We start from the raw sequence: 11,842 nt of genomic DNA, 5'->3' as shown, positions 1-11,842 counted from the left end.
CCCCAGGGTGGTCTTGACAACACCCGACGAGGTCAGGCCCCTCCAGCATCGCCAGCCCGGTGCAGAACCGCCGAGGTGGAGCCTCGAGATGGGAAGGTACAGCGGGTACAGAGGCCGAGGGCGGGGGGCGGGGCCTCTGCCGGAAGTACCGTCCAATCCCCTCTGATTGGGCCGGGTGGCGCCCCGCCCCGGAATCCTCGTCACCCCCTTGTCCGTCAGCAGCTGACCGCGTGAAGAGCGCGTGGGCCCGCGGAGCGCTCTGAATAACACCGCATGCAGAAAGTCTATCCTAGAGTGTCATTCATTAAGCTCGTTTATTCTTGTGACAAGTATTCACTGATATCGCAGGGGGTTGCATCGTGACTATGGTGAACCCAGATGATGTGCATGCTGTCTTAGAAAGCCTAGTCTAGAGGAGGAAACAGACATGACAATTACACAAATGTAAAACTGCAACCATAACTACTAAGGAAAAAACATAAACAGGAATCACGAGATGGGAAGTTACTAGGGAAGGTTCTACTTGAGATAGGAAGGTCAGGGCCCCCCAGCTTTCTCCTGCCAGGCCAGTCACTCTACAGCAAGAAATGATTCCTTATAGATATGCCCATCTCTCCTGACCCTTACACACTTTGAGGTAGCGTTCACAGTTATTCCTCCGGCATTTGCGGAGACTGAGACCCAGTCATTTTCTGGAGTTTGCCTAGCTTAGAGAAAGCTGAGCAATATTGAGCAGCACATCTTCTACCATGCACTTTAGACTTCCATTCCGTCTCCTTCTATGTCTCATAATCCTACATTCAAGCCATTTTCTGCATGTGTAAAATGCGGTAATGGTGAACTAATCCAGGAAAGTGCCTAGCATGGGAGCGCCAGGAATGTGACATGTTGAGTAGTGTTATCCATTTTCATCACTTATTACCTGATTCTCTGACTTACCTGCTAACTTTTGACCCCAGCACCCATCCTATCTTCTTACAGTACCCTAAGTATCCCTCAGAGAGTCACTGCTTCTCCACTTCATCCATGTGATTTTGGTGGGGCTGAACCCTACCACTGCTCCAGGAGAACACATGAGAACAGCTCTGGCCAGCCTACTCCATCCTCCTGGCCATAGTGGTTGGGTCAGGGACAGGCTCATGGCCCCAATCAGTCAGGTGAAGTTAACCAGGAATATGGACCTGCTGGCCAAGTCCCTTTTGATCCATGATCTTCATGGTGTCATCAGTTCCCGTTCTTGGAACTTCCTGGGCTGCCTAGCCTTCAAGTGTGGCACCATTCAGCCCCTCCTGAGTGCTTGCCCTTCCCCCATTGAGGGGACCTTCTAGGAGGGAACAGAGTAGGCAACGATGTTATTGGGCCAGGTATCCCCTAGCCCAGCAATGTGAGCTACTTTAATCACTGAAACTTACTCCCAGAAAGGTCAAGGCAGTAACATGTGGACTCAAATTGTTACATTTACTTCTCTGTTGTATTAACTCAGCACAATTCTATTTGAAATACAAATATCACATTTACCTCACTTCTTTCAAACATGGCTTGTGGCAAGTGTGCATCTTCATTAAAGTATTCCTTTAAAGCCTATAGGGTATCATAACATTTTTATCCAGAGAACTGTCTTAGGCTTTTTGATAATTCCTTACAGCTTCTCTTAGCCACTGTTACACCTCCTGCCTACTTGCAACAATAGTACCAGGGCCTCTTCCCTTTCTTCCAGTCAGTCTTCTACCCAAAATTAGGTATTTTCTGTGTTAGATGGGAGGAGATGGGAATAGACTCTCTCTGTTGCAACGAAGCTCTAAACCAAACTACTTTTGAGTACAACTCCTTTTAATTGTACTAATTTCCACAATTTGATTATAAAATGTAAACTGTTGACATCTGACTTCTTTTGGAATAATGCTCTATTTAATGATCGACCTTCCAGCAATCACATTAAGGACTTAGTTGATACATATTTTCATTACTGCAACAAAAATTATCCAACAGTATAAAAGTGACAGAACCACAGAAATTTCATTCATTGCATAATTTTAAGCACTTACCATGTGCCTGACCCTTGCCCCTACAGAGACATTAAACCTCTAGTTACATCATTACTATTCAATTACAAGCATGCAAATGCTTTGAGGAGGATAAAATAAAGGAGGTAAGGATGGGGACGATGTTCCAGGTAAAAGGAAGTGAAGAGCTTGTTCTATTTGATGAACTGAAAGAAAGTCAATGCAGTTGGAGACAGAAGAAAGAAAAGAGGAGCTGGAATTGAGAGCTGGCAGGGAAGTAACAATAAGGTCACGTTGAAAATTTTGGACATTATCCTAAGGACAATGGAAGCCAGTGGAAGATGTCAAAGTTGGATGGTGACAAAATCAGATGTGCTGGCAGAAGAAAAGAGTGATGTGAGAGGTTTGGGGGCTGCGTCAGTCAATCCAGGCAAGTACTGTTGGATCTGAGTGGAGGGAAAGCAGTCAGGTTTGAGAGGTATTTTGTGGGTAAAATCATCAACACGACTTGAGTGTGTGTTCAGCCGGAAGGAGAGTGTGTGCGTAACATGAAGAATTGTGTGGATGTGGCGCCACATACTGGAGGCAAAATTAGGGGCTAAAAGCACGAGTTTGGTTTTGGTCATGTTTTTGGTGCCTCAGACATCCAAAGACCTCCTGAATACAGAGATGTAGAGTGCAGGGAAAAGGCACCTGAGCTAGAAAGTGAGGACTCTGTATTCATGGAAGTAGCTAAGCGCGGCTGCGGACCGTGTACTCAGGTGGGCTCAGGATATACTCTAAGGAACCAGAAGCCTGTTAAGAGTTCGGCTTCGGCGCAAGCAGAAATCCGACGAGGAGACTGTGCCGGGTCTTCAGAGAAGACACATTACCCAGGGCAAGTGGGACGCATAAAGTATCCCTTTCAGCAAGCCAGAGACACACAGGCAGGACGGGCCCGTAGCTCCGCATCGCTAACACGGGGTTAGGGCCGGCGAGGTAGCGCTGTGCCTACAGTCCAGGGCCGAGATTCTGGATGCCCGCGACGGCCACCGGCGTTACCCTCCCGCCGGTGCGGAGGAGGCCTGAGGAGGGGCTTGGAAAACACTCTCGCTCCCTCCCCCTCCCCCTCCTCCTCCCCCGGTTTCGACGGCGCCGCCCGTGGGTGGGTGGCGGAGGCGGTGGCCCACCCACTGCCGCGGAGCTGCGTAGGAGTGCGGAAAAGCACCCCCAGAAGTGAGCGCGCGACTTCCGGTTCCCAGCCCGCGGGCCGTTCTAGCGCGTCTCACCTCGTTGGCTTTCCCGGCGGCCTGAGCGCTCGCGAAGAGCGTGGGCGGCCCGGGCTCTCGGAGGCCGTGCAAAGGCTTGTGGGATCCCTGCCCGTTCCCTTCCCCGCTCTGCCCTGCGCACCCGGAGGCACCTGGCCCGGCACCGCCGACCGGAAACGAGGTCGACGTCCGCTGGGAGCCCCCTCTGAGTTCCAGGGAGCAAACGATTTCCCGCCCGTAAAACGCCCCTTCGTCCTTGACTCACCCTCTTCCAACCACGGCCACCTCAGACAACTAAAGTTTGAAAAAAAAAGTTTACCTCATTGCCATCATTATAAAAAAGAGTTTATTCAATGGCAAATTGCACATCAGATAGACGTTCACTGCCTACTTGCAATCTAGAGCTAAGAATGAGAACACACCAAGAATAGTAAAATCAAAGCATTCAACAGACTACAAAGGACACACACAATAAACATACTAGTGAGGTATCCAGAGGAACTAGAGATTGCAGCATACTCTAAGGTTTATATAAATGTGTATTTATGTCATCTCCTCAGACTGTTAATGCAAGGAGGATTGTCAAAGAATAAAAGACAAAACACCTGTAGTCAAGATGGGCCAAGACGGATAATGGTCATCTTGGTATCAATAGCTCTCTCGATCTACACAACTAAAACAGATGAACAGTCATACTTCTAATGAACATCATTTAGTTACTTTTAAACAATGGTCTAAGCAAAAACTTCACTATTGAAATCCTATAGGGATAATAAGTTTAATAAACAATGAGATAAACCATAACCTGCTTTGTACACAAGTGCAGTAAATTGGCAGATTACTTTGGGCAAAATCTGTGGTATCAGACTGTATGACATGCTGTAGTCATCAGAACAATGCCACTTAGTTATATGGAATCTCAGGAGTCAAAGACTCAAAATGGCATTTATTGTGAAATGTCATTATTTAACTCCCTGAATTACTGGGTTACATATTTTCTGTGTTAAATGGGAGATGGGAATAGACTCTCTATTGCAACGAAGCTCTAAACCAAACTACTTTTGAGTACAACTCCTTTGAATTGTACTAATTTCCACAATTTCTTTGATTATAAAATGTAAACTGTTGACATCTGAGCTCTATTGGAATAATGCTCTATTTATCAATGATCGACCTTCCAGCAATCACATTAAGGACTTAGTTGATACATATTTTCATCACTGCATCAACAACAAAAAACAAGAAGTTCTAGTCGATTTCTTCAGTACACTTTTCATGCTTCATAGTGGGTCAACATCCATGCTGCAAAAGGTAGTGAACCAACCATTCCTAACAATAAATTCCCTGCATTTTGTTTTTCATCCCTATATTAACTTTTATCCAGTATTTGTTAATACTGACATGGTATGCTACCAGTATCTGTGAGTTAATGACAATTTGTGGACTCTGTCTCCATCAGTTGACACTGTAAATAGAAGGGTGGAAAAGCCATTGTAAAACAGCCTGGACCTCACTGGCAGACTGGCAGACACTCTTCTTTCAACTCCTTGGGCTCAGAGCAGCCTGAATTATGTCCAGCCAATGTGTTAGGTGCAAGTGTACAGAAAGGCAACAACAGAAAATATGCCTATTTCATAGTAATTGACTCTTAGGGTTTGTGTTTAATTTTTAAATTTTTTCTGTATACCAGTCATTGATAGTATTACATCAAAAAGGCAAGTACACATTATATGCATGTACATTTTTATGAAAGTGCCATTCCTTAAAATACTTTATGGAGGCTTGGCATTGTCCTCTAAAATCTAGAAAATAAAGAAAAATGTAAGACCTGAATTGTGAAGGAAGCCTCATCTGGAAAGGGGACTTTCCACAGCTAGGTGTGGAACAGCATTTATGGCATAAATTCTCACCTCCCCCTACACTTTCTCAGGAGCACAGGAAAGGATGCCAGTTTCCATCCTTTATGTTAGCCCCGTTCCATCCAAGTGCCTACTAAGGTAGCCTTCCCCACTTCTTCCTGCAGCAACACTGCTGGCAGGGCCTCTTTCCCAGTTTCACTCCCATCCTGCAACTCTTCAGTCACCTGAAAAATAAAAGCCCCTAATATGTGCTGATGGGGCACCATGCCAGCTCCTCCCAGCGAGACAGAAGCAGGAGAGCTTTTGACATTTAGCAAAGATCTTTGTATCCCAGAGGTGGCTGATAAGAAAACTGGAAAGCATCTTCCAACACAATTCTAAGCACCTCTGACAGAGACTTACTAAAGAAAAACCTACAGAACACTTCACTTCTATTAAGATCCTGAGGCCCCAGCAGACTGCTGTCCTGTGCCCTAAGAGTGAGACATCAGAAACAAAGAGCCAACTGTGATGTTGACATACAGAGCACAGGGTCTCAACTGTGAGTCTGCAAATAAGGAACAAGAAACGCCAAAAGGGGGAAAGGAGTGGGCAAGCTGCATTAGGACTGCTGGTTTCCATTTTTCTCATGGACAGCATCTTCCTGCTTCTAGTGTTAAGAGCTTAGAGCAGAGGCCAGTATCTTTCTGTACATTGTGTTTGGTCTGCTGTTCTGTAAAAAGACCACATCTTCCAGGTACTACTTTTCATCCAATTATTCCTAAACAGCCCTATTCTAGCTTATGAAGTCTCCCAGTGATAAGTCAACTTTACTAAGTGCTGTACTTTTATATTATGTCAGAGTAAGGCCATTCTCACATCTCAATCAAAAGCCCATTTTAAACACATTCTGCTAAGTACACAATTGATTTTGCTTTAAAGAGGAATTCTATATGAATATATTTACAAGATTCCTTAGTTCTTTTTAACATTAATAACCATTCCACTGAACAATATTTTGCTCCAATATGTACATGTAACAGCAGTATCTAAAGACCTATATATTGTTAAGTATTTTGGTTAAGCTCTATAACAATTTTCTATATGCACTTTTCCTTGGAAATGAGGAGGAAAAAACATTTTTAACCAAAACCCAACTAAAACTGTAAAGACAGTACTTTGTTGAGCTTGTCATCTCTGGACTGGTCAGAAGGATAGGAGTTTGATCTTGAAGTCCTAGGAGTCTTTCTGTGGCTTTTCATAACCATACACGTAAGTTAGGCTTGGGGTAAAGCAGAGAGGGCAAAGGGGCTCTAGGATGTGCTTCCACAAGGTAGCCTCCACGAGGACCATCCTCACCCACCTTTCAGTCTCCCTGGCTGCTTGCAGTCCTAACACATAGTTTGAATGCCAACACATAACGCAGTGGTGAAGAATGCACAGCCTTTGGCATCAGAGACCTAAGCTCAGACACAACCTTCAGTGCACTGCTATTTTCGTGTTTTGCGCAAGGTACTGACGTTATTCTCTCTGGGATTCAGTTTCTCATTTAAGATATGAGTATAGTTCTTTCTCTGTCACAGATTTATTCTGAAGATTAAATTAGGTAATATGTCTAAAGTATCTAGCATGCTCACTAAATAGTTACTATAATTCATAGCAAGGCAGTCCTTCGGTGGGGAATTGGAAGTAAATCCTCTCAGAGAGGAGCAAGTATCTTTCCCTTAAACAAGTCCAGGCACAAGAAAGAGCTATAGTCAGATTGCCAAAATCCTTGCAAACACCTGAATCACAAAGGCCGTGGCATCAGAACTGAGAATGGGCTCCACAGATACTAATAACTAATAACCATCATGACACCAACTAGTCCACCCATTTGAGAACTTTTCACACACTGAAAAAAAGTTTATAAACCGCTCCAGAAACTCACGTGTAAAATAATCTCATACCAATATTACATTCAGATAAGTTAAGTATAGCAAAAAACAAAGTGTAAAACACATGTAAAAGTATTTACTGTCCTAGATACTATACCTGCAGAACTGGCAATAAATAAATTCTCCTCCTTCTAAACTGAGAAACCATGTAAACAAAATTAAAAGAACTCTAGCAATAACCTTCATTTTAACCAAAACTGAACTTTTAAGAAGGTCTGTATCATTGGCACATACAAATGGATTTTCAACAGTAATTGAGTTACTGTGTTAGAATCCTGGCTTCATTCACTAGCTGTGCCATTGACTATGCTTCATCCATTATAAAATAGAAATCATACCACCTAAATAAAGATTGGGATGAAAATTAAGTGGTATACTGCATAGAATGTATGTAAAGTGCCTGGTAATATAAATGGTAATTGTTACCCAATTTTCAGTACAGATACTGAAAAGCAGAAGCATTAATGAAAACTTGCTATATTTACATGGCATTTTTCATATGGGTTCACTAATGATTAACAAGATGTATATTCAGCTGGAAACTTTTCCCACACACAGTACGTTCACGTGGTTCCTCCCCTGCGCGGCTCTTCTGGTGACATGCAAGCTGTGAGTCCAAAATAAAACTTTTTGCACGCGCTTTGCACTTATGGGGCTTCTCCCTTCTATGAATGCTCTGATGGGAAATAAGTTCAGAGATACAAAGGTCATGGCTCACTTAGGACATTTTAAGGGTTTGAATTTTGAGAACAAAAGCAGCTTTTCCCACAGTTGCTGCAGCATTCAGAGTCATTCTCGTGGCCCTTCTTGGGGAGGGCGAGGCGTGAGGGTTGCCTGGGACATTTCACACACTGACTGTTATAGTACTAGGTAGCTGGTGTGTTTTCTCACGCAAAACAAGATTTGTTTTCTGACTAAAATATTTAACAGTGAGTACATTCGTGGGCTTTTTTGGCAGTGTGGGTTTTCTGATGCTGTGCCAATCCTGGGAGCCACATAAAACCTGTCCCACATATGCCACATGGCAGGGTTCTCCTTTACGTGGACATTCACGTGCCGAGACAGGCGGGAGGGATGGCAGAGGCTGCTGCTGCTGCACGCTGCGCACTTAGCAGGCTTCTCGCCAGGACGGATTCTCCTGTGTGTCCTCAGGTTGGCGCTGTGATTAAAAATCTTCGCAGTCACTACATTTATACTTATTGTCACCTGAATGCGTTTTCTGGTGCAAAACAAGGTGTGAATTATCACTGAAGCTTTGGTCACAGTCAGGACACTTGTATGAATTTATGGCTTCTTCCCCAGGAAACTCAAGAATTTCACAAAGTGCTGTGGCTCCTAAACTGCGTGACAGTTGTATGAATGGGGCCTCATTTTCTATGGTAACTAAAGGCTTATGAAGCTTTTCCTGCCAGCGGAGTCACATCTAATACTTTCCTCTCAGGGTTTCCAGCCCCATTCTCAGAGGAGGCTTCTGGGCAGCAAACAAGGGGCACGGCAATGAAGTACTTTTCTAGGGCAAGCTCTTCAAACGCCAGAGTCTAGATTTAACTGCTGAGTAAGCTCGGTCCTCATTTCCCCTCCTGTTGATAAAAACAAAACAGCAAAGTATAGACAACAGAGATAACTGTTGAGACATTCAAGAGATTTGGAGAGAGAACAAGCTAGGTTAGTTACCCAGGGGACCAGGAAACTGTGATGGCTTATCCTGTAGCCCAGATACTGATAATATACCACATCAGAAGCCAGGAGGCTCGGCTGGCTTCCCAAAGGATCTAGTTCTAGGTGAGCCTTCAAGAAGAGAAAGCACAAAATAGCTATACCTAAGTCAGGGCCCAATGGGAGAGTTGCTAAGAACATTTTTTAAATTAAAGTATCATTGATACACAATCTTATGATGGTTTCAAATGCACAACACAGTGGTTCAACTTTCACCATGTTATCAAGTCCCCATCCCCTCCATTGCGGTCACTGTCTATCAACGTAGTAAGATGTTATAGACTCATTAATTGTATTCTCCATGCTGTACTACCATCTAAGAGCAATCTTGATAGACACTGCCTAGAGGTGGGGTTTTCTAGTTTGTCTATGTAGGTCTCAAGAGCTTTCTACAGTTTAAGCAGTTCCATGTGACAGGTGAGCAACCACAACTGGAAAAAAGGTTGGGATTCATATTTGTCAAGAAAGAAAGAGAGCAAGCCAGTATTTTTCTACCTAGCAGAGAAACACTCTGGTTATTAGGAATTGTTTTATTGTCACCAGGAGTTTCCCCAAATTTTTTTACTGCTCCCAGAGGGAAGATCAAGGTAGAGCTGTTACATGTCCTGCAAGCAAATAATAACCAGTATCACCACTAGGATGGCTGACAAAATGCAGGCCTGACAAAAAAAAGCATTCCTCTTTAATTTTACCAAATACCCTTAATTTATAAAGCCAATATATTAGTACAAAAGGGATCTCTCCTTCCAAAGAGACAGCCCCATGATTGTCTCAGCTCACTGTCCGGAAAGGGTTCCTGGGCTACAGTGCAGCGTGTGGGAACCCAGAGGTACCCAGTGGTTTTGCTGATTTGAGGAAACCAACTTCAGGGATGTCAAGGTAGCTAGAATTTGACAGTGAAATACCAGAGAAGAAGCAGGTGCTCAGGCAGAGCATTCTGGTCGTCTAGATGGGGTCACCTCAAGACTGGCTGAGTACTTATCTGTGAATGCATGGGAGGGAACTACCCCCAGCCGGGAAAAGAGCCACCAAAATGAAATAGGCAGAGTGATCTTGAGAGTTCATGTAATAGTCCACATTCCTGCCAACCAAAGTGGAAAGACCCTCCCCCCCTGCTACCCCAAGCACACAGGGCACTGGGCAGTATGTTCAGAAAGACATTGACTTAGCAAAGGCCAAATCAGCCTTAGACTAAGGGTTGCTCTGAACACACCCTAACAAGGCAAAATCGCTCCCGAGTGATTTAAATGCATCCCACAACAAAGTCCAAAAATATTTTTTATATCACTACAAAAGCCAACATCCAACAAAATAAAACTTACAATGTCCAGCACCCAGTCAAAAATTGTAAGGCATATAAAGAAGCCAAAGAGCATGACCCTTAACTAGGAGCAAAATCAGTCAACAGAAACAGACCCAGAAATGATACAGATGATAAAACTTGTAGAAAGAGTGTAAGAATAGCTATTGTAAACATACTCCACATGTTCAGCAAGGTAGAGGAAAACATGAACATGATGAAGAGAAAGTAGAAAATAGAGACGAGGAATTACGGAGTCGGTCAAACAGTCAGCCCGAGTCAGGGGTAAACTCTCCTCAGGCGTAGGAACATTTCTGCATATAGTGCCCCTGAGATGAAAAAGGCACAGCACCTCCTTAAGAGTAAATCAATTTCCACTCTTTAGCAAATGAAAGTAACTTATACTAATGGGGTGTTTCAAGTAAAATTGTGAATTGACTATAACAAATATTTGGCAAGATTACCAGGCATTGCCATGTCTCATGCAAAACCACAGTCACTGTACTAGACAGGCTTGTTGTCTTTTAAAAATCATTTCATCCTTTGAAAAATGCTCTCTTGTGCAAGTTATCATATCCACATAAATCACCCAAGGACAGGTTCCACTTGCTGATACTAACATGTAAATTAGACATGAAATCCTAATCCTAGAACTGACTAAAGTTCCAGAATGCAGGAAAAACTGCCTTACCCATCAAGGCCATATCCTCAAAACACTCGTGTGTGAGGTCTCTGCTGAAGGACCCTGGGCAGGGTACAGACTCACACACTCCTCTTGTGACGAATCCACAGCCAGATTCTCAAACAGCATGGGTCCCCGAAACGACATGAAAGCCCATCTCAGGACAAGAGGCAAGAAGCCCACCCCCTTAGTAGAGGAAGGCTGAGAAGAGAGAAACATCAGATGCAAGGGAGAAAAAGGGCTTGGTGTAAAAGGGTCCTGTGTGCTGGGGATGGGGTCTAAGCGGATTCTAAGGGCTGGTGGTGGGTACTAGGAAGAAGATAGTAAAAATGAATGGACATAATATTTAAGGATCAAGGCGGTAACTGTGAGTTGTTCTAGAAGAGACTTCTAGAAGAAACTACCACAAGAGAAAAGATAAGGGGACAGCTCTCAGGGAGGGAAACCATTATGCAAGGATGCTCTCAGGGAAAAAAGAGCGAGCAGCCCAGGGAGAATCATGAATGGGGAAGGTTTCTAGTGTTGTCAACATCCTTCCCTTTGCTGGTCCCTCTCCTTCCGCATGACGCTCATTGCTAAACTCAAGGTAGCATCACATCCCGACCTATTATTCCTTCCCTAAGTTTACCAGCTCTATGTCAGCAGACTTTGGCGTGATTAAAGGGGTTTTGTTTGCTCATTCAGGAGTGGAATGAAGCCCAGAAATCTCAAGTTTGGGCAGCATGTCAGAAAGACCCTTTGCGCACTCGGTTAGAGCCATCTCCGATGGGCGCTGTTCCCAGGCGGTGGTTCCGAGAGGAAGAATTCGATAAGCCATTTCTCCTCACGCCTCATCCAGGAACGAAGACAGCGGCTCCCCATTTGGAGAACGAGGGCCCTCCCGTCCGACCGGCACGCCTAAGCCCCCTGACAAAGGAGCGCGGGACAAAGGAACTTGGACGCGGGAGGGGGCCTGGTCTCACCCGGAGTACGCAGAACGGGAGCAGCTGTCCTAAGGATACATGAGAACCTGCGTAGGACGCTCACCTGGCCGGACGGCCGGCCAGGCTTCCCCGGCCCGACTCCCGCTAGGCGCCGGCGACCTTAAAGCCCAAGCGCCAACCCCAAATGCGGAGGGTC

At 44.6% G+C, this 11,842-nt stretch overlaps 1 protein-coding gene across 1 annotated transcript; it reads right to left on the bottom strand.

Moving 5' to 3' along the window:
• Positions 1 to 295: 295 nt before the first annotated feature.
• Positions 296 to 11,455, bottom strand: ZNF597 (zinc finger protein 597). The gene is given in 9 exon segments (XM_073214603.1): positions 296 to 7,730; positions 7,733 to 7,777; positions 7,780 to 8,051; positions 8,053 to 8,202; positions 8,204 to 8,437; positions 8,439 to 8,558; positions 8,560 to 8,605; positions 10,733 to 10,786; positions 10,789 to 11,455. Coding segments are annotated over 9 exon segments (1,299 nt in total). The 5' UTR covers positions 10,943 to 11,455; the 3' UTR covers positions 296 to 7,506.
• Between the last annotated feature and the right edge of the window lie 387 nt (positions 11,456 to 11,842).

The sequence above is a fragment of the Manis javanica genome, chromosome 10 (genome assembly GCF_040802235.1).
Source record: "Manis javanica isolate MJ-LG chromosome 10, MJ_LKY, whole genome shotgun sequence".
Taxonomy (NCBI): Eukaryota; Metazoa; Chordata; class Mammalia; order Pholidota; family Manidae; genus Manis; species Manis javanica.
This window is presented reverse-complemented; position numbering and strand designations above follow the sequence as displayed.